Below are 18,992 nucleotides of genomic sequence, written 5' to 3'. Positions count from 1 at the left end.
CTACCTTAAGCCAATCAACTAGTCCAGTGACGTCATTTAAAAATGCTTCAATGTGTTTTCATCTTCCAATAAAGATATCTCTTTTCAGTTTGAATTGTGAAATTTATAGAAAAAAAAAAATCACTGGAATGGACATAATGGGTTTGTCGTCGTGATATATTTATTTTTCTTTATTTTAGTAAAGTGGTATACACTCAACGATGGGTTATGGATGGTCACAAGTCACTGTATATTTAAGACTATATAGTTTAATACTGCCCTCTACGCTATGTTAAGTGTATGAACTTTGTGTTGGACTATTTATCTCAGTTAAAAGGGTGTTTATTCAAACGCATTGGATAAAAGCTCAAATTCTTCGGATAAAGTACATCAAAAGCGTTTGTCATGGAGAACGACATTTTGTACCGTGAGACTATTACCATCACCACTGCGCCATTCTGTGTGATCAGCATTTATCTCATCAATTGTGTGTACGCCATCTTGTGTGTGTTCGTTTTACGCTATTCTACGCATGCTCAGTTCACTTTCTTGTATCTCTGCCATGTTATCCGTGTGTCCCATTGTGTAATAAACAGAGTTAGTTAGCGCCCCCACTGAAGTGTCTGGTTTCAGCCCAAGCTTACTATATAACATATATTGAGTTCAAGATCAGACAACTATGTTCATGCAATTACACATTTCTTTATTATTCTCTAACAATAAACATTATTATTTCTGGCCTATACAAAATAGAATACATTTGAAGGTATACAGATTACTGTACAAGAATGGGAAAGCATACTACTCGGGCAATCTGTGTGCCACTAGTACCCCCAAAACTCCATCCCCTCCAATACGGCAATTATAGTTATGAGACTGGACATTCTCATTTCATAATATTTTTGAGAAAATATATACCTTTATGGAGACTATGAATAGATTTCTTTGTGTGACATTTGTTTTACATGATGGCATGGTTTGACTCAGGCTGAAATAGCGATTTCTGTTGATTTATCACTAGAAAGTGATTTTATATACCCATTTTGGGGACATACGTGTATAAGCTTTCAAATAAGCCTACAACATGGTGTATAAATACAGTCAAGTATTTGTGTGTATTCCATGCATGATTAAACCATCACGGTGTAGACATTACCTACGATCTAATATTCGTAAATCTAGATCTAATAAAAGAAATAGTGACAATTAAAATTGAAACAAAACTTATTACACATATCAACGCTAATTACAGCTGCGAAGTAAATATCAGTGTTTCTGTGAAATGGGAATCACTAGGGTACAATACTGGTTGTTATTTAAAAACAATCCGGGCACAATATCGAAACAATCTAAACTGGTTTTGTAACTGTCGTTGTGTGGATCCTTGGAAGTTTGAAAGTCCATACCTTCTCAACAATTAACTGAAAGTAAACAGTGTAAAAACGTAAGATAAATTTATCGATATTTATCCGTAGCATTATGCACGTGGTATAATTCGAGACGCCAAATATATAACAACGTGGAGTGTACTTATACTACGATATGCCAATGTAAGTGTATAATACGGAAACCAAAATTAGTGTAATATGGCTTTTAGTTCTACCACGAGTGGTAAATTAAAGTTATTTAAAATGTAACGGTAATACATGATATTAGTGAGATACATACTTGGATACTGGCAGATGAATCCTTTCGTTTGGTAACACCAAGTGTCATCCAACTTGTACGACTTTTTTTTCCTGTAACACCAAGTGACAAGATAGATGTATAGAAAACATGGTTGTATAACGCGCAATTGACAACTATGACATCGTCACGAGGTAGACTAGCAGCACAATTGCGACGTAGGCTTACGTCATGTATGTTGTCGTCCGAACGCAATTTCCATTATATAATCTAGTGTTCAAACACATTTTCATTGTAGTTAGGCATCCAACTATGTTACGGCTGGCAGTGAAAGTTGTGAGTAGAGCTCGGTCAAAACTGTGTGCATTCAACTTATTACGAAAAGCATACATACACTGGATAGTGATATGAGGCCTTTTTAATTTGTCATCTTTAATTAGGATTTCAGCTTTTTAAAAATAAATTCGACATGATTACAGCTAATGAAAACAACGCTTATATTCTTGTATATTTATGGGAATGATGACATTTTACTCGAGGGAGTTTATTTGCAAACTTGTACATGACTTCATTGAAGACTGCATTTAATAATTTTGTTGAACGTTCGGTAAGAAAATTAAATATATTGATGTACTCGACAAAGCTTACTCTCCTCTTTTTGTTGTTGTTAATAGTTTGTTTTTGTCAAGTTACTTTCCTTCAACAAAGCTTACTCTACTTCTCGGTTGTTAATAGTTTGTTTTTGTCAGGTTACTTTCCTCCAACAAAGCTTACTCTACTTCTCGGTTGTTAATAGTTTGTTTTTGTCAAGTTACTTTCCTCCAACAAAGCTTACTCTACTTCTCGGTTGTTAATAGTTTGTTTTTGTCAAGTTACTTTCCTTCAACAAAGCTCACTCTACTTCTCGGTTGTTAATAGTTTGTTTTTGTCAAGTTACTTTCCTCCAACAAAGCTTACTCTACTTCTCGGTTGTTAATAGTTTGTTTTTGTCAAGTTACTTTCCTTCAACAAAGCTCACTCTACTTCTCGGTTGTTAATAGTTTGTTTTTGTCAAGTTACTTTCCTCCAACAAAGCTTACTCTACTTCTCGGTTGTTAATAGTTTGTTTTTGTCAAGTTACTTTCCTCCAACAAAGCTCACTCTACTTCTCGGTTGTTAATAGTTTGTTTTTGTCAAGTTACTTTCCTCCAACAAAGCTTACTCTACTTCTCGGTTGTTAATAGTTTGTTTTTGTCAAGTTACTTTCCTCCAACAAAGCTTACTCTACTTCTCGGTTGTTAATAGTTTGTTTTTGTCAAGTTACTTTCCTCCAACAAAGCTTACTCTACTTCTCGGTTGTTAATAGTTTGTTTTTGTCAAGTTACTTTCCTTCAACAAAGCTTACTCTACTTCTCGGTTGTTAATAGTTTGTTTTTGTCAAGTTACTTTACTTCAACAAAGCTTACTCTACTTCTCGGTTGTTAATAGTTTGTTTTTGTCAAGTTACTTTCCTCCAACAAAGCTTACTCTACTTCTCGGTTGTTAATAGTTTGTTTTTGTCAAGTTACTTTCCTCCAACAAAGCTCACTCTACTTCTCGGTTGTTAATAGTTTGTTTTTGTCAAGTTACTTTCCTCCAACAAAGCTCACTCTACTTCTCGGTTGTTAATAGTTTGTTTTTGTCAAGTTACTTTCCTCCAACAAAGCTCACTCTACTTCTCGGTTGTTAATAGTTTGTTTTTGTCAAGTTACTTTCCTCCAACAAAGCTTACTCTACTTCTCGGTTGTTAATAGTTTGTTTTTGTCAAGTTACTTTCCTCCAACAAAGCTCACTCTACTTCTCGGTTGTTAATAGTTTGTTTTTGTCAAGTTACTTTCCTCCAACAAAGCTTACTCTACTTCTCGGTTGTTAATAGTTTGTTTTTGTCAAGTTACTTTCCTCCAACAAAGCTCACTCTACTTCTCGGTTGTTAATAGTTTGTTTTTGTCAAGTTACTTTCCTCCAACAAAGCTTACTCTACTTCTCGGTTGTTAATAGTTTGTTTTTGTCAAGTTACTTTCCTCCAACAAAGCTCACTCTACTTCTCGGTTGTTAATAGTTTGTTTTTGTCAAGTTACTTTCCTCCAACAAAGCTTACTCTACTTCTCGGTTGTTAATAGTTTGTTTTTGTCAAGTTACTTTCCTCCAACAAAGCTCACTCTACTTCTCGGTTGTTAATAGTTTGTTTTTGTCAAGTTACTTTCCTCCAACAAAGCTCACTCTACTTCTCGGTTGTTAATAGTTTGTTTTTGTCAAGTTACTTTCCTCCAACAAAGCTCACTCTACTTCTCGGTTGTTAATAGTTTGTTTTTGTCAAGTTACTTTCCTCCAACAAAGCTTACTCTACTTCTCGGTTGTTAATAGTTTGTTTTTGTCAAGTTACTTTCCTCCAACAAAGCTCACTCTACTTCTCGGTTGTTAATAGTTTGTTTTTGTCAAGTTACTTTCCTCCAACAAAGCTTACTCTACTTCTCGGTTGTTAATAGTTTGTTTTTGTCAAGATCAAACGAACTCGGTAATATTAAAAAAAAAGATTGAGGATGTCGTTCACTGACAAACAAACACCGTGCCATAATGAGTTCTCACTGAAAGCGCACTGTGTGGAATATGGCTTAACACGATACAGATAGCTCTAAGCAATTGAATATACCACTGTTTGAATAAGCGCAACCATGTTTCAAAAGACATACTAAATGTCAAGACACCAGTTTTAATCGGCATGTCATCAAATTACTAACTATTATTGAGACGTCGTCACATTTACCTAACTAATGTTTGAACGTCGCCACATCTAGCTAACTACTTTTGAGACGTCGCCACATCTAGCTAACTACTTTTGAGACGTCACCACATTTAGCTAACTACTTTTGAGACGTCATCACATTTAGCTAACTGCTTTTGAGACATCATCACATTTAGCTAACTACTTTTGAGACGTCATCACATTTAGCTAACTGCTTTTGAGACATCATCACATTTAGCTACATTCAAGAATATTCAATCAGTCACGTGATGTGGGTATAGTTTAATACTCACCATAACTGTACACAATCTTGCGAATATACCACACCATTCTTTAGTTTTGTTTTATTATTAGGTTGACCTGACGCCCATTGTTTCCGACAAAGGTCAGCATCCAGCAAAGTACCATCCTCCCAAACAAAGCTGTTGTTGTGTACTGCCAATCCAATCCAATACCCCGTTTTGACACCTCTACCCAATTCTTCATCAGCAAGTATTGCGCGTCTAACTGTTCGATATGCAGATATAGTATCAAGCACGGCCAGTGTGGATGTTTTGTTGAACTGAACTCCTCTGTTCCCACACATTTCCCGCGCTGTGTCGTAGTCGACAGCAGTTGGGAATATCTCATACTTCATACATTCACTGCATACCGCTCCAATTTCGTTTTCTGTCAAATAATATATTACAAGATACATAATTGTACCGATCAAGAAAAACTGTGATGTTTTAGTCTTAATCGTGTGATTCACTTTCCTACAATTGGTCCTCGTTTAATACACAAATTGCCCTTCCCCGCATTGATTAAATCTGCTCTAAGAGCCGTGTTACATAAATCGATAAGAGGCGACGCATTTTTTTCACGAGCTGTCTCGTGTGTATGATGTAATTGAGTCGCCAATTACATCAGGCAACGACACCTACAAAACCGTCATGTCTGTTTTTCCGACAACGAGTTGCCCATCGCCACAGGTGCCTCGCGCTATCTATTGCAAAGTAATACTATTTTCAATTACACGAAATAACGTTCTACATTCGACGTTCTTTTCAAAATTATTATTTTGTAAGCTTAATATTTCTTTTATTATTTGAGTGAATTCAAATTTTAATTTGATTTAGACACAAGTGAAATTCATCGTCAATTGTTTTACCAATATATTTATAATTCATCGTTGTGTATTTTAAAGTTGGTGGGCTAATTTTGGTGGGCTAATTTTGACAATCATAAATCATTAAAAATATCGAATAATGAAAAACTGTTTACAAAGCTTTATTTTACTCATCTAATTTGGCTTGAGTAAATTGATTTCATTTTATCGTCAATATCAAAATACCAACATCAGTATTGCCGTAAATTACGTATCTCCTAAAATATTTCTTATTTAAATACATTTGTATTAGCTCCAGGACAAAAATATGAAGCCAATTACTTACCAATTACTTACCAATTACTTACCAATTACTTACCAATTACTTACCAATTTACACCTGTAGTCTGAATGTTGCACTAAATAAAGTTGCAAGACTTAAATTAAATAATTTATTATCCTCAAATGCATTTGTTGTGATTTGTAAAAGAAGCAATTGTGCCTGGTAAAAAACTCACTATGTCGTATATTGTATTCTTAATAAAAATATGGCTCTGCATCGTTCCAACGTTTTTTAAACGGCTAATTAATTCTCTTTTAAATTGAACTGTAACGTTTCTAATATTTACCATTATTTTTGAGTCGGTGGATAATAAATGAGCCTCATTTCTCTCATTTTTAAAAATAGAACTTTCAATGCGTTTTTTTCAAAATCTAGGTTATCTGTGTCCATTTGTCTAACACACTTATGTGAGTACATGAAGAGAACAATCCTAGACACAAGACATCGACATAGTGTGAAAGTTTCACAGAAAAAAACTATTAGCTATTTAAATTCGAACCTTCCCGTCAAACTGAAAACACAAGTTCAAGAAATGATGACTAATTTGCATAATATTTTCATTAACAGTGAGATTCACAAGTGGTTCACACTCACCTAAGAATAGCTCAACAGGTTTAACTAGATCAGGGAACACTGCGACATCGGTAACCCACGAGAATACGTCACCATCACCAATACCATAACACGTCATCAAGGTAGCCACAGTACGTTCATTTACAAACTCTTTATAAATATTGAAACCAGATAGTTGAAACGTCAAATCTGTTCCACCCAGACGAATTGTTCCGCCAGGAGATATAGGACCATTTTGACCACCAAACGTCTTGTCTTCCAATTTATTACCGTCTATGTAGATCTGTAATAGGCCTGCAGTGTAGTCCCAGTTAACACACATGTGGTGCCATTGCTGGTCATAAGCGTCCATCGAACTTGGTTGATCATATGACAGAAGGGAATTGAAATTGAGTGGTTTTGGCGGACCAGAGGTCAAAGATATGAGACCGAATTGAATGAACTCGTCTTCGGGTCGTTTGTACGTCCATATTGGGCCAAATTGTGGTTGATCAATTCTAAACCAAAGACACACGGCGATACTATACAAATCTTCGGATATTACACTCGATATTTCAACTGCAGATGACGGATTCTCTGCAAAATCAAGCTGCTTATCTTCCAAATTGACAATTTCCTTTTGTTCTGATTCTGGAAATGAATATATAATTGGATGTACAGACGAATAAATGAATGTTTGGATGGATGGATGAATAAATGGAAAGATGAATGATTGAATCGGTTAAATAGTTAATTGTTTGAAGAACGAATCAAATGATGCACAATATATTAAGTATAACCAACATGTCGAACTGCTTAGTGGCTGTCAAGAGGGATTTCGATTTAGCACGTGACATTTACAGTTGCACGTGACATATTAGGATATTCCTTAGTTTAATACTTTACCTGAAACAGAACGCTTGTTTACCAACATGTTGTTGCCACCAATAACCACGTACTCGTCCTGAAATATACAAATAGTATATAATTGTAATTAACCAGTAGTTGCTGTAAAGTGAGTTCATAGGTCAACCAATGTTTTTGTTGCATACAGAGATCTGTACATATGTCGCAACATCTGAAAGAATTGATGTATATTTCCTTCTTACCTCCACATGTGTGGTGCACATACTGCCAATGCTATCCATAAACGTGACATGAGACCACAAATAGAGTTGAAATTATAGTGCACAGAAGTGACAGGTGTTAGGACAACATTTCGGTAATATACTTTGGGAACTCGTCGTGTAAACTTTTACCAACAGCAAAATGTTATATGTAATTCGTTACGGGAATCTAGTGTAAATTAAGTATATTGTGGTCATATGTTGACATAATCTTTACGAGTAGTCAGATCCAAGTCCTGATCATCAATTTAACGTATGGTTCATATGACATGTCATACAGATAATATGATAATTCATGGTGTTCTATAATACTATTAAGTGGAATAGTATACAAGCTAAATTAGAGTGGCCCTGAAGAACATCACTATAAAACATTCTCATGTGGAATGTAACACGCACCTACTCGTTCAATATGACCTAAATCAAGTCAGGATTCTGTTCCAGTGTACCTTAGCCTAATTAGTCTATTGTACCATGGCCTAATTATCCTGGTGTACCCTGGCCTAATTCATCTAGTGTACTCTGCTCTAAGTATTATAGTATCAGGGGGAATTTCTTCTGCCCTGGGGTCTCCACACTTGTCAGGGGGAATCTCGTCTCGTCTCTATATCTCGTCCCCTTGAGGTACGGGATCGGGGAAGTTACATAAGCCTTACAGTCAAATAAGACACACACAACGAAATACGTTTCAACTCTCGTCTTAGTCGATCTTTTGAGCACTCTATAAGACACAGCGCCCTGGGGAAAAGTCCCCAAGACTATCGCAAGGCTGACCCAAGACTCTGTCCAAGACTGGACTGCCTCAAGGCTCGCCCCAGGACTCTCCAGGGCTGGACTTGTCCTGGGCTACTCGCCAAGACCAACTAAAACTCTCTTTATTCATTTTCAAAACTCTAACCAATCACAAAGCAGAAAAAAGACTCTAGGGCGTAACCTTCAATCATAAAGCCAATCACACTAAGTACTGAATACGTCATATCTTTTGATTAATCGTTCACTACATTAATAACTACAAATACCAACTGTCAGAATTAATAGTCCGAATAGCTACGGTTATCTCGTAATTAGTTCTAAATCACTGAGTCGAGTTCCGTCCAAAACTTCACATGGCCTAAATGGTGACAGACATAACACAGCAATTCGCTAATAATCAGCTAATTAAGTCGGTCAACAGATACGCGAAAACAAATTCATGACAATAGTATACCCTGGCTACATTGTTTTCAGTGTACCCTGGCTTAATTATTCTAGTATATCCGTGTACCGTGTATAAGTGTTCTAGTGTAATCTGGCCTAATTGTTCAATTGTACTTTGGTATAAGTATTATAGTGTTCACTGGCCCAATTGTTCCAGTGCATCCTGGCCTAATTATTCTCGTACACCCTGGCATAATTGCTCTAACTATACTTGTGTACCATGACATAACTCTCACCTCGAATTCCTCTGTTGCTGCACCTCTCCACAGTACCAAACACATACACACAACTATAAAACTCTTGAAGTCAAACATAATTTTTTGTCAATCCTAGAAATCTGTAATTAAATAACATAGAATTGTTAGTCGGTATATTATGATGACATCATTTTGAAATCGAACTTAATTTCAACTACAGAATGTGATGAAGTGTGCAAAAGCACAACTGTTAATTAGAAAAACAAATAATAGGTCACGACTGAAATAATCTATATTAATTTGTCAGAAACATCTAGTTATTAAGAATGACTCATGTAATATAAAATTCTATCTACACGTATGTCTTTACGTTCCGTTTTACCGTTGAAGATAGGCAATATATGATTGCTTTTCAGAATTGGAATGCATCCGAGGTTTTCTGACATGCACCATTGATCAGAAGAACAACGTTTTAATGACAATGTAGTTTGCCGAATAAAAAAACGCTCTCGTCCAATCAGAATGACGTATACAATCAATTGAAATGCTGGTATATGGAGTCTATAGCGCATCAAACACATATGTTGTATGTGTTGGTTTACAAAGTTATGTGGTAAACACATAAAACTATAGGTAAATTAAAAGTAAAATAAGCGTAAATATATATTATTTTTAATCAACATAAAGGTAGTTCGGTGTGAAAATGAATAAGATGCATTGGAAGATAAATATATAAAAGTGCAATAATTTTGTCAAAATTATATGTAGTTAAAATAAATCTGCCTTCTTAAATTAAGAACAACACGCTTCTATGTAACAAACATGTAAGTAATACGCATGTGAGCAACACCCATCCAAGCATGGAGGTAAAAGACAGAAGGAGTTACAACTGGTTTTAGCCTATAAATTTCCTTTGTTTCTAGTCGAGTTGATCCTCCTATCTTGTCCTTTGAATCCCATGATCATTTCCGACGCTGGCGTTCACTGTCCTTGAGCGGGCCCTTTTATTTCTCGGTAGATATGCAGTCTTTCACGAGAATGAGAGTAAATTTACTTGCGCGATGCGTCTCGAAGGAATGCCATTGTTATGACAAGTTTATTCATGTTTGATTTTTTAAAATCGACCGAGTAAGTTATGTTGTTTTTCTGTGTTTTTTTCTAGGAATTTTAATAGGTTATTTCAACTGCTGTCTCGCAGGGTTGCACCAAATTGGCCCACTCGTATGTTAGTTTAAATTGAAGTCTACTTTACGATCTTTGCAATGGTGTTAAAACTATGTCTCTCAAGAGTACTCCGCGCATGCAGTAGACGACGGAAACTTGAACTGTTTTCGAGTTTTTTGTTGTCGTTAACGGTATTGTACATCTTTCGCCAATATCCAGGCGTCGCGGGTTTGAGACAAAATATATTCTCTTCAATCACGAATTTTTCAATTTCATTTACTTCCGCTGAACAATCATCGACTTCGCGAACACTTATACAACTTTAAGTTCCAGTGACGCGATTTTAAACAATGACCTTAGGACAGACGGGTTTCGAACATTCCCGAGGGCTCCCGAAGTACGTCCGTAAACATCAGCTCCTGTCTGCAGTCCCTTCAAAATACAGTCAGTGTACAACGATTGAAAGTGTAAGCTATTTGCAACTTTGCTAGAATTATTGTTTTGTTAAATATGTCTGCCGGTAATGAGTTTTTTTAATCAAATTTCCCAGTTTGCAGTTTTTGTTGGATGATATATGTGCCTAAAAATAGAAAACAAATGGTTTTTATGAAAACCTTTCGGGAAAAAGTGTGAGAAAAAAGGTTCAGCTAGACTGGCGCAGTTGAGCGATAATTTGTTTTTGTAGTTTAAATAAAATACAAAATTTCGCGAAATAGAGGTGTTAGCGCGAATACAGGTATTATGTCCACTTAACAGCAATATTGAAACGTAAAGGGGAAGCTGTCAAAACGGAGATTGCACTAGAAAGCCACGAGGTGTCCATGATTATTATGTGCGCAAACAATATCAAATACTTTTTCAACACTAAGCATTTAAATTAACAGTCAAGCTGCTAAACACAATCTTAATGTTTGTCGACATGTGATTGGAAATAAGGTAAATGTGATCTAACAAATAGGTCGGTATCTTGCCATAGTGGAAATCCTCCCCAATGTAGTCACCTACAATCTTCCTGTAACATCCCTACAACATTTGCAGTCTCATTAAATCTACATTGCTCTTTTCAATACATAACCGAACTCGAATCATTAATTATAGTGAAAAATATTAATGACAGATGACTGAATCTCATTAGTGAACGTATTGGTTTACTGTCAACATGCGGTTCATTGAATTATTACAATACATATTGAAATATGCCAATCTAGGGGATTCACCTTGTATGTTTTGTGAAATATGCTGAACTGTTCCATATGGCAGGACGTAAATTACTGTTTGTAACTACATCATACTATCTTAATTACAGCCGCAATGAATAATTAGGCTTAACAGACGTATCAGGTTTTCCGGTTACATATAACAACATTAATGAGGGGACTGATTATGCAATATAAAATACAAATCTTGGCTTGGACGGAAAAGTATTTCAAATAAATTGGATTGACAATACGAATGTGGTCTTTGTTTAATCTTATAAAACACCTATTGTATTCCTATTTTATTTTCATCATTTAATTTAAAAGTAAAAAATGAGTTAGTAAAAAAAAAACACGAGGTAAATGAACGTGTCACTTGCAGATAACGACAAACAGGAGAAATAAATATGAGTGTAGATATATTGAGATACTTGTGTATAGACGTTACTTGGTTACATGTCTCAATAAAATGATTGGAGATATTAGCATAGAATTAATATTGAGAGTTGTGTCTTAAATACTATGTGTACAATATCGTAGTATTGTATGTACATTACGTAATAAATATTATTGACGTTTTGTGAATGTATAAGAGCATTCACATCTATTTCAATTAGTGATCTATTAATGGTCTTTCCAGTGTCTACATTTACATACGCCTTCTGTCCGTGAATTAGTGTAATTTGGTGTACAGATGTTCTGTACACAACGATGTTACGTAGAATTAGTGACTTTCCGTCAATACCACCAATAAATAAACACTGTGAATTCAAATGTAACGTAATTTGATGAAATGTAATTTATGAAAACGACGAGATTATGACGTTACAAAATGCTCAATTCTTCAATAAAACAAAGCGAAACTACTAATTCTTTATAAATGACGTCATTAAAAGCTCATCATATGTTCCTTGCACTGCTTACACGCCGCTATGCAGCGTTCAATTTAAACTTAAACTTTGTTTGAGACACATACAAATTGAATTATTTCATATTGGAAGAGATTACTACATGTTTTGTGAAAAATGTTCTTCCATTCCAAGTTGAAATGCTAACTGATGAATTATTGCTATTATTTGGCTTGGATGCTTGTAGCAAATTAAAACCCAGTGCATATCTATGGTTTATCCATGAATGCTGAACCTCATTGTCAACATAGAACTCATCGTAAAACTTGATTTTTTTTGTACGACTCTTTGAAAGTATAATCGTGTATTAATAATTATGACAGGTTAAATGCCGCCTTTTGTACCTCTGATGAATTAGTTAAATCACTACACGGACAGCTTTCTACTTCTCACAGCATATTATTAAATGTCACAAAAAATTACAAATGAGAAGAAGAGCTTCGGTTTATGGTTGATACCAAAAATATGTTTGAATATGTTAATTTTGAGTGATAAAATAAAAATAATGCATTAATATTATGCTTTGAGGCATTGATACAATTAACATTCACGCTAACGAAATATGTAATATATAAAAAGATTGAAAGTAAGTGACGTCGAACCCGAGTCTTTAATCAGATTTATCATTTGTACTAATAAATAGATATTAGAGTTTTATGTAATTAGAATGACGTATAACGAGTAGAAATACCAACCTTATAAGCAACGCCTCACAGGAGTGGGTCTCTTAGTTGTCACAAGAATAACTAACAGATTAGTCAAGTCCCGGTGTTGATGAAGTAACTCAACTCTGACAGATTGAATGATCTCTGTTGGATTAATATGACAGTCTTATCAGTTCAGTGACTGAGAACAATGATGGTTCAAATGATGAACAAGCCAGAATCTACTGGCCACCCACAATGCGACTATACAAATATAACAAGTACCATATGGACACACTGCTTTGGTGCGTGCTAATATAGTTTCTGTCGATATTAAAAGATAATCCAAATAACAACACGGTTTTTCATCTTATTTGAACCAAAATTACATATTGTGGAAGTTATCTCGACGATCACTTATTTCCAATTAATTCTTCGATTCGAAGCCGGTTTGCTTTGAGGTGCGCAGTCTATGATATATGCCAGTCTATTGAGCGCACATCGTATTTCCCGCTAGATTCACTGACTCCCCTAAAGCGATTGAAATTAGTTAAGTACGTTTCAGGGAGAATAAAGTACTTGAAGTGAAATGATATCGCATTAATCCGGTTGCCATGGAAACAAATGTTTGCTTTGAGCAACTTTTACCGGGGAGCGAGTATACAGTACTGGAGGTTAACACGTCTAGACTGGCACTGGTATTCGTAATATAACGAACTATATAGAATAAATTGCTTGCGTTTATCGTCAGTTGTAATTTGTGACGCGATCACATGACATGATTACTATGGTTACACATAGGAGAACAGAATAAATGTTGGACGTATTAGACAAAATATTTATTTTACCTTTCAAATTGGACATAGTTATGATCACCATTATTTTTATTGCGCATTAAAAAACGAAGTTACACCACTGTACTGTCGAGGAATGTGGTTTAGAGTCGGGTTTAAGGTGATTTGGTGTGGTTGTAGTTTTAGTCCAGGAATATACGAATACACTGTAGCCTCGTTATAACGAACTCTTTGGGGGACATACAATTAGTTTGTTATAGTGAAATGTTCACTATAATGAAGCACATATTACATTGGGTTTGTTGTGAGCGGGAGACACACTATGTGTTCATTATATCAGGAAATTCATTATAACGGTGTTCATTATATTGAGGTTACAGTGTACAACGTCTTCATTTTGGAGTTAGAGAATTGCAATCACCCGCTCGGCATCATCAATCCAGTGTTACACACTCATATACGACACATTTCGATTTAGTGATAAACCAATAATGTAATATGTATTTACGTTAATAACAATAAGTAGAAATTAGAATAATACAATATTTAAACTTGTTTGGAGACGGTAGCGTGAAATACCTGGCATTGACTTGAAGCACTCAAGTGGCGAGACAGGATTTGAGTATCCGATGCCTCAAGGAGCTGTGTCCGTTGATATCTGCGTCATCACCTGACACTATTCATCACGCCACCGGATATCCAATTGCATCCATCTGAATTTGAAATCGAAGTCGTACTAAGCGTATGCCTTCTCTCCAATTTAAAGGCGGACATTTGACAAATGATGATCAGATGATAAATACAATATTTAGATCAAAGTAACGGTTGGTATTGTACTTAAATTATTACCTAATTAAAATTATATTTAGCGACGTTAGTTTGGTTGCATGTGCCTGCGAAAACAGATTCACGAATGAGAGCGCGATTTTGGAATGGGCCGAGAGGGTCCTCATGTGGGTCCCGAATAACATTATTCCCCATCAACAAGTAATTCACTAACTTCCACCATATGTTGACAATGGCCACTGGGAAGCGAGGTCCACATTTACTTCACAAAATTAGTGCTTAAAATAACTGCACCCTTTCAACAACGCACTAAAACTTTCAAAGTCATGTAATTTTAAACTTCGCAGTGAGGAAATTCATAAATTCACCAGCTGCAACGCGGTCGCTGATAAATACAATTATACTAAACAATTTTCGATAAAAAAAAAAAAAAAAAAAAAAAAACGCACGTGGAACTGAAACCAATTTTTTATCTGTGTTTAGAATTTCCGTTACTATTGTTGCTAGTGCGGATGTAACACGCTGTTCGAATGTATTTCACACTTTTTGTAATGTGAATTGTGAGCACTTTTCTAATCCTCTTTTGAAATAAATACAACTTGATCAGAATTTTATCTGCACAGCAGCTATTGTGAAATTCGTCTTTAGTTAACCTGTTATTACTCCACAGCATGTCGTCCGAAGAAGTAGGGTCAACGTTGTATCACGTCACGGTGATTGAAAATACCGCACAGAAAGACCGCCTCCTCAAACAACAACAATGAACTAGTCTCCTTTCCCATATGCTGAATAAAAGTAGACTTATTCTTAGTGTATTCTGACCAATCATGGAACACTGTTCTCGTCGATGTACAAGCCGGCCAGTCAATTGTCTACAGGAGGTTGCTGGCCAGTCAATTGTCAATTGCTGGCCAAATCTGCCTATATTTAATCATAGTCTAGCTCTTCGAATGCTCACATCGCCTATGTGTAGTCAAGATTGTATTTCTTTGCAATCATTGGAAAAAAACAAAGGGTAATTTCAAAGTGTGTCTTGCAAATAAAAAGAAGTCATTTGGTAAGGATGAATATGTGATACTGGAGAATTTTTTTTAGTTTTATTAGTTATACAGTGGTAACATTATGTACTACATACATTTATGCTTGACGACTTACTGACCTGTCTCAATTAAAATGAAACAAATAATCAATGATAATTACTGCATTTATTAGGATTGATTGATTTGTAAGGTGTCTACAACTGAACCACTCCTAGTCAAATGACTTTAGTTGATGTATCTTGCCCATAGCTGTAGCAATGAATTATGTTTTGCAGTTTATTATGTGCTAAAATCTATCATTTCCCAGCCTTGTACAGTACACAATATCAAGAATGAGTAAAATTTTTACTTTAGGAGAATATTATAAACATTGTGGCTACAAGGCAATATAAAACACCGACAACCGTAATGGCTGTCGCCATTTTGATAGATGAACGAATACGCAAACTACAACCTCCGCCAAAGATGCAAATTAGTTTGCAATGACCATCTGTAGCTATGGTAAAAAATCTAATAGATACTCGCATTGCATTGGTGTACCGAACATTTTAAAATCTGTCACCGTAACGCCATAAGTTACAGCGTGTCGTAATTTTGCGGTATTTTACGGGATATAATTATCCTACCATATTTAGAAATGCGAATTCTAAATATGGAATGACTATGCACGTAAGCGTAAGGTTTGACCGGACTCCACACAAAGAAGTTCGCTGATTCTGTTCTAAAAATTTTGGATTTCGGCATTCCCATGATGTATTCTTTGAAGGAAATGATGTATAATAATAAGGTTATTACGAGAATACCTCAAAGTATGCACTCGAACAGTACGCCGCGCATCGATATCCGCTGCGCGTCGGTCGATACTCCAGCTGTACTGTCTTCGTGCATACTTTGAGGTATTAACTCGTAATAACCTTTTATTACATCTCATTGGTATCTATTCATGGTGATGAGAAACCAATGCCGTCGTGCAAATAGTTGTCCGCGTAGTCTGACGTTGCTAACATCCGCGGCGCCATTATAAATTATAAACCCCCGCAGGCTTCGTCGTTCGACATCGGTTATCCATCGTACACAAAAACATAGATAGTTTATCATAATTTATTAGTCATTAATATGTCACAGCATTTACAACTTTGCAGTCTTATGACGTATGCCTGCACAATTATATGACATTAACCATGCATCACTTAGGTAAATATTGCAATATTTACACAGCTCACATTCAAGATTGTCATTGCGTCTTTTAATCACGGATATCAAAAGACAAATTGGTAAGACGTGTTTTATTTTGTTTTGCAATAAGGGATATATACTTCAAATAACTAATCTAAGATCATTTGAGACCCTCATAATTATTGATTTACAATATCAAATCATATACAACAGATTGAATATAAAACTATAAAAAAAAAATAAAAAAAATATGACATCAATTACATTTTTTACAAAAAATATTTTAAATAGCTAATTTTAAAGTGTCGAAAATTTGTAGAGGTATTTTCTAAAAATCACCAGCTGAGAAATTATAACTGTCTGAACTTACTTTAAGAGTTTTACTTAGTGCCAACTTGGAACTGTGTGAACTTCTAGTATATTTCCCGCGCTGCCTTCTCTGACCAATTAAAACTTTTGCCTCATATAAGATTACGCCGGTAGTCAACTTTACCCACCAGAGTCATTCATTTTATTTTTTGAAAAAAGAGGTTATAAGAGTTCACGAGTGTTTAATTGGGCTGATCAGAAGACTATGGTAAAATACTAACCTAAATAACTGAACCAAATATTTTTAGAAGCTGTAACTAACACCCTGTTATATCACAAGTGAGTATCAATATTATCTAATCTTATTAATGTATTTTGCTAATGTTATCCATTGTTTTACTGTCACGTGTAATATATATATAATATATTCGTACAAATGACAATAATCACATTAAATCAAAACACGTGCATGAGTACATGATACTTACAATTACAGGTTTCCACTTTGCCGCTGTATGCCACACCTTCTGCTTCTGCAATGTGCTGCTAAATTTGTGTGAAGATATGTCATTACCGTTGCGTGGGCTGGACTCGACTCGGATGATTGATGGCACGCAAACACCAGCATTGAAGTGTCTGAATGTAAGGCTTTTTCTTTTAAAGGTCGGTTGTCGTCGCGCTGCGCATGTGCGACGTTTGTGTTGATAAACATTGATTTTCCCACAATCCTGTGCGTTCTTCTAATTAAATCACGAGCCCGAGTTTGACCTGGGCAATACCGCTAGTGACTCTTCGTTACCTTTCAATCACCAGACTGAAACCTGATAACCTCTCAGTTTGTACTCGTTAGTCAAAGTCACAATCTTATGAGACCCTCGCATGCTTGGCGCGACAGCCACCCCTTTAATAATTTATTGTCAACTAATTTTAAGCTCATTAAAAACAATGTGATGATTCTTTACATTTTTTGATTAAGTAGTTTGTTTCAAGAAGTTTTATGAAGCCACGTTAATTTTTTAAGGTTATAAAATTGACAATGGTAGGTGAATGATATATAGTTTTGTACAGAAGTTCTCGTTTGAAATGGCGTTGTATTACGATTATGGTGAACAATGTAGGAATATTTCGAGAAAGATTTTGAGACGAATAAAAGTAGTAAATCAGGATAAATTTAGCAATGCCTCCTGGTGCGAATAATGAAATCTGTCTCAAATGTGTCTCAGTAGCCATGAGTGTGATAGAGCTCATTATGTGAACACAATGCGTAACAATCCCTCCCATAGTGCACGCTCAATACATGGGGTAATGACTACTAATATAAGGCAATTAATTCTGAGTAAAGACGTGTTCGTTACATTTTAGAACTGTATTGTGCTTCTAATTGTAAATCTTTAAAATATGAATGTAACTATCATGATTACATTGTAGGTAAATGTAACACTGTATCTGCTATTTTCATATGAATGCTGTAAATTTCACGTCATCAGAGGTGAAAACGTTGGTTCATTTCTCACCGGCGTTTGCTATCAAAACGGGTCAATAATAGATCAATCATACCCTTCGCTTATCAGAGCCATTTATATTAACATTTGACGTGGTATTAACGTGAATTTATAGAATTTAACAAACATTTATGGAGCATAAAATTAAGTGATCTACAGTGAATTGCTACAGATATAAAAACTTTTAATATCACGACGACTGATACTATTGACATTTTCTGTTTTAATTTCAAATAATTTCACAATAAATATTATCAATTTATTCATCATTGTATAGCGTATTTTTAACCGCATATGTATCATACATTCAGAGAGCAAGAATTACATGTGACTGAGTTTAATCTTGTATTCTGTAAAGGAAATATATTACAATTTTAATGGGAATGCAATTTCGAACTTTGAATTGAATACATACACAATATGTTTGTAACCATCAATATTTCCTCATCAGATCACGAAGTAGTTCATGGTATGATAAATGCATTGTGCCATCTTTCTATGCGATTTTTTTCCCAGCCAGTATCATACTTACAATGTACTTAGAGGGCGCTGGCCATGAATTCGCAGTGTGACTCCTTGCCTGTTAAGTGCTTATTCGGAAATT

General features: G+C 35.3%; 1 protein-coding gene across 1 annotated transcript; it reads right to left on the bottom strand.

The window, feature by feature from the left end:
* Positions 1 to 866: 866 nt before the first annotated feature.
* LOC100375278 (uncharacterized) lies at positions 867 to 17,441 on the bottom strand. The gene is made up of 8 exons (XM_006818929.3): positions 17,375 to 17,441; positions 12,833 to 12,946; positions 8,909 to 9,009; positions 7,255 to 7,312; positions 6,391 to 6,999; positions 4,660 to 5,035; positions 1,648 to 1,718; positions 867 to 1,400 (listed from the first exon to the last, which is right to left on the bottom strand). Exons 3-8 carry the CDS (start codon positions 8,984 to 8,986, stop codon positions 1,390 to 1,392), a joined length of 1,203 nt encoding a protein of 400 aa, XP_006818992.2. The 5' UTR covers positions 8,987 to 9,009; positions 12,833 to 12,946; positions 17,375 to 17,441; the 3' UTR covers positions 867 to 1,389.
* Between the last annotated feature and the right edge of the window lie 1,551 nt (positions 17,442 to 18,992).

Source organism: Saccoglossus kowalevskii, chromosome 22 (assembly GCF_978046115.1).
Source record: "Saccoglossus kowalevskii chromosome 22, keSacKowa6.1, whole genome shotgun sequence".
Classification (NCBI taxonomy): Eukaryota; Metazoa; Hemichordata; class Enteropneusta; family Harrimaniidae; genus Saccoglossus; species Saccoglossus kowalevskii.
The sequence above is the reverse complement of the archived record's forward strand: the minus strand, read 5'-3'. Positions and strand labels throughout refer to the sequence as shown.

Coding starts and splice junctions, on each gene's coding strand:
- LOC100375278 (XM_006818929.3), bottom strand. CDS start 8,986: ATGTTTGACTTCAAGAGTTTTATAGTTGTGTGTATGTGTTTGGTACTG. Junction 7,000..7,254: donor AAACAAGCGTTCTGTTTCAG/GTAAAGTATTAA, acceptor ATTCATTTCCAG/AATCAGAACAAAAGGAAATT. Junction 5,036..6,390: donor ACCTGTTGAGCTATTCTTAG/GTGAGTGTGAAC, acceptor ATTATTTGACAG/AAAACGAAATTGGAGCGGTA.